The 2,396-nt window shown below is 55.3% G+C and overlaps 1 protein-coding gene across 1 annotated transcript in view; it reads right to left on the bottom strand.

Moving 5' to 3' along the window:
* Positions 1-1,217: 1,217 nt before the first annotated feature.
* LOC101644143 (serine protease 33) overlaps positions 1,218-2,396 on the bottom strand; it is a 2,890-nt gene continuing 1,711 nt past the window's right edge. Inside the window, exons 4-5 of the mRNA XM_013005502.2 lie at positions 2,141-2,324; positions 1,218-2,025 (exon numbers count right to left, since the gene is read on the bottom strand). Of these exons, the coding sequence (XP_012860956.1) occupies positions 1,867-2,025; positions 2,141-2,324 (343 nt within the window). The 3' untranslated portion in view covers positions 1,218-1,866. The remainder of the gene's footprint in view (positions 2,026-2,140; positions 2,325-2,396) is intronic.

The raw sequence follows: 2,396 nt of genomic DNA, 5'->3' as shown, positions 1-2,396 counted from the left end.
GGTTGGTGTAAGACAGGGGGGGAAAAAAGATTTGTGAATTATGAAGGGGACATGGGGGAGGGAGGATGGGAAAGGGAGGGGCAAAATGAGCTGATACCAAGAGCTCACGTAGGAAGAAAATGATTTGAAAAAGATGACAACATATGTACAGAAATATTTGACATAATGGATATATATATGAATTGTGATAAGAGCTATAAGAGCCCCTAATAAAACAAAAGAAAAAAAATTCAAATCTCAAGTTGCAATCTTGAAATAGTCTATGGGCAAAATATTGAATCGTGCTGGAAGCATCAAGAGAAGATGGAAAGAGTACACAAAGGCACTGCACCACAAAGAACGAGTTGACATGCCGCCATTTCAGGAGGTAGCAGCTGAGCAAGGTTGACGGTGTCAAGGATTGTGTCTGACTTGGATCCACAATCCATGCTCGCGGAAGTAGCAATCAGGAGATCGAAAGATGTATCAAAAGAGGCAAATCTGCAACACAAGGGCTCTTTTAGAGTATTGAAGAGCAAGGACGTTTCTCTGAGAGTAAGGTGCGCCTGACCCAAGCCATGGCATGCTCCATTGCATCACATGCATGTGGAAGATGGACACTGACGAAGGAAGACCGAAGAATCATGCATTTGAACTGTGTTGCTGGAGAAGAATGTGGAAAGTTCGCAGACTGCTAAAAGGACAAACTGATCTGTAGTGGAAGAAGTAGGGGCAGAGAGCTCCTTACAGGCAAGGATGGCAAGACTTCCTCTTACAAACTTTAGAGATGTTGTCAGGAGAGACCAGTCCCTGGAGAAGGACATCATGCTGGCTAAAGTGGAGGGGCAGAGAAGGAGGGGAAGTCCCTCCACCAGATGGAGTGGCTGCATCCGTGAGCTCAGGCTTAGGAACAATTGTGAATGGCACAGGGCTGTGCAGTGTTTCGTTCAGTTGTGCACAGGGTCGCTGGGGATTGAAGCCAGCCGTCTCCGTGGCAGCCAACAGCAATAATAAATACAAGGTCCCAGGAGATCCAGCCAGGCTTGCCTGGAGCACTCCCTCTCACCAGCAGAGGGTGTGTTGTCAGATGCAGGAGGAATGGACAGGCTGGGAGAACCCAGGTGTGTGTGGGGTGCTAGCTGCCTCCCTACCCCACAGGCACTTGCAGCGTCACAGCAGGGCCAAGTCTACATTCGTGTTCCTCTGCAGCTGTAAGAGCTTATCACAAACCCAGCAGCTTAAACACCACCAGTTTATTAAATCACAAGAGTATGTAGTCCACCAGGGTCCCTGCGCATGGTCTCATCAGGTGGAGAAATCAGGGTGGAGCGAGTGGACTAGGCTGGCCTCCAGGGAAGCTTTCACCTCCAAATTCATTCAGATTGTTGGCTGAACTCATTCCAGTGATTGTAGGGGATTCTAGGATCGACGTCTTCGTTTCCCTGCTGGCTGGCCACCAGGGACCCTGATGGCACTCCCAATTCCTTGCCAGGGGCCCCCTCCACTTTCAAAGCCAGCAACAGAGAATGTCCTTGGAGTGGAATCACCTCCACCCTCAGCTATTCCTAATGTCCTCGGGGTGGGGGCGGGGGACAGGTACATAGGGCACACGGGGCACCAGCTGGCGTGCCCATCTCTGGGTGCCCAGTGGCAGCTACAGCCCCGAGTGAGTGAGGAGGCCAGGCCAGCATGAAGGGGAAGGGAGGGAGTGTGAGCCCCTGGGAGGGTGGGTGTGGGGGATGGGTTAGCAGGTTCAAACTTGGGGAGGCCCAGAAGAAGAGGCAGGATGGGCAGGCATGTCTTAGGCCTCTCAGTCACAAGCCAGAGGGGCAGGTGAGGAGCGCCCAGGTCTGCTGAAGGGCCGGGGGTTGAAGGTCAGTTAGGGCATCAGAGGCGGAGGCGAGCCTGAATCCAGGGGCTGTAAGTGGCCACATTGGTGTAGACCCCTGGGCGGTTGGGCAGGGCACAGCCTTTGCCCCAGCTTACCACGCCCACCAGGACCCAGCGCCCAGACTGCAAGCAGGTCAGGGGTCCCCCAGAGTCACCCTGCAAACAAAGGGGGCTCTTAGGTTCCCCAGCTCTCTCTGGACTTGAGACCACACACAGTCCCAGTCCAGGCAGGGGTGCCGGGCCCTGGTTCTGCGGAGGTCGAGGGGCACACCTGGCAGGCGTCCCTGCGGCCCTCCACGTAGCCCGCACACACGTTCCCTGGCAGCACGATGCGCTCTCCGCGGGGCACGTCGCTGCCCACGTGGTAGAGGCGGTCACAGGCGCGCGAGTCCAGCAGCGGCACCCTCACTCCCTGGAGAGGTCGCCACTCCGGAAGTGGAACTGAAAGGGGAAGGCTGGGCATGGGGTGCCCGGGGGTACGGCGCAGAGGCAGGATGACAGCCCGTTCGGTGGGGGAGGGGGCTGGG

The sequence above is a fragment of the Echinops telfairi genome, unplaced genomic scaffold (genome assembly GCF_000313985.2).
Source record: "Echinops telfairi isolate 266 unplaced genomic scaffold, ASM31398v2 ScPeMD7_5;HRSCAF=22, whole genome shotgun sequence".
Taxonomy (NCBI): Eukaryota; Metazoa; Chordata; class Mammalia; order Afrosoricida; family Tenrecidae; genus Echinops; species Echinops telfairi.
This window is presented reverse-complemented; position numbering and strand designations above follow the sequence as displayed.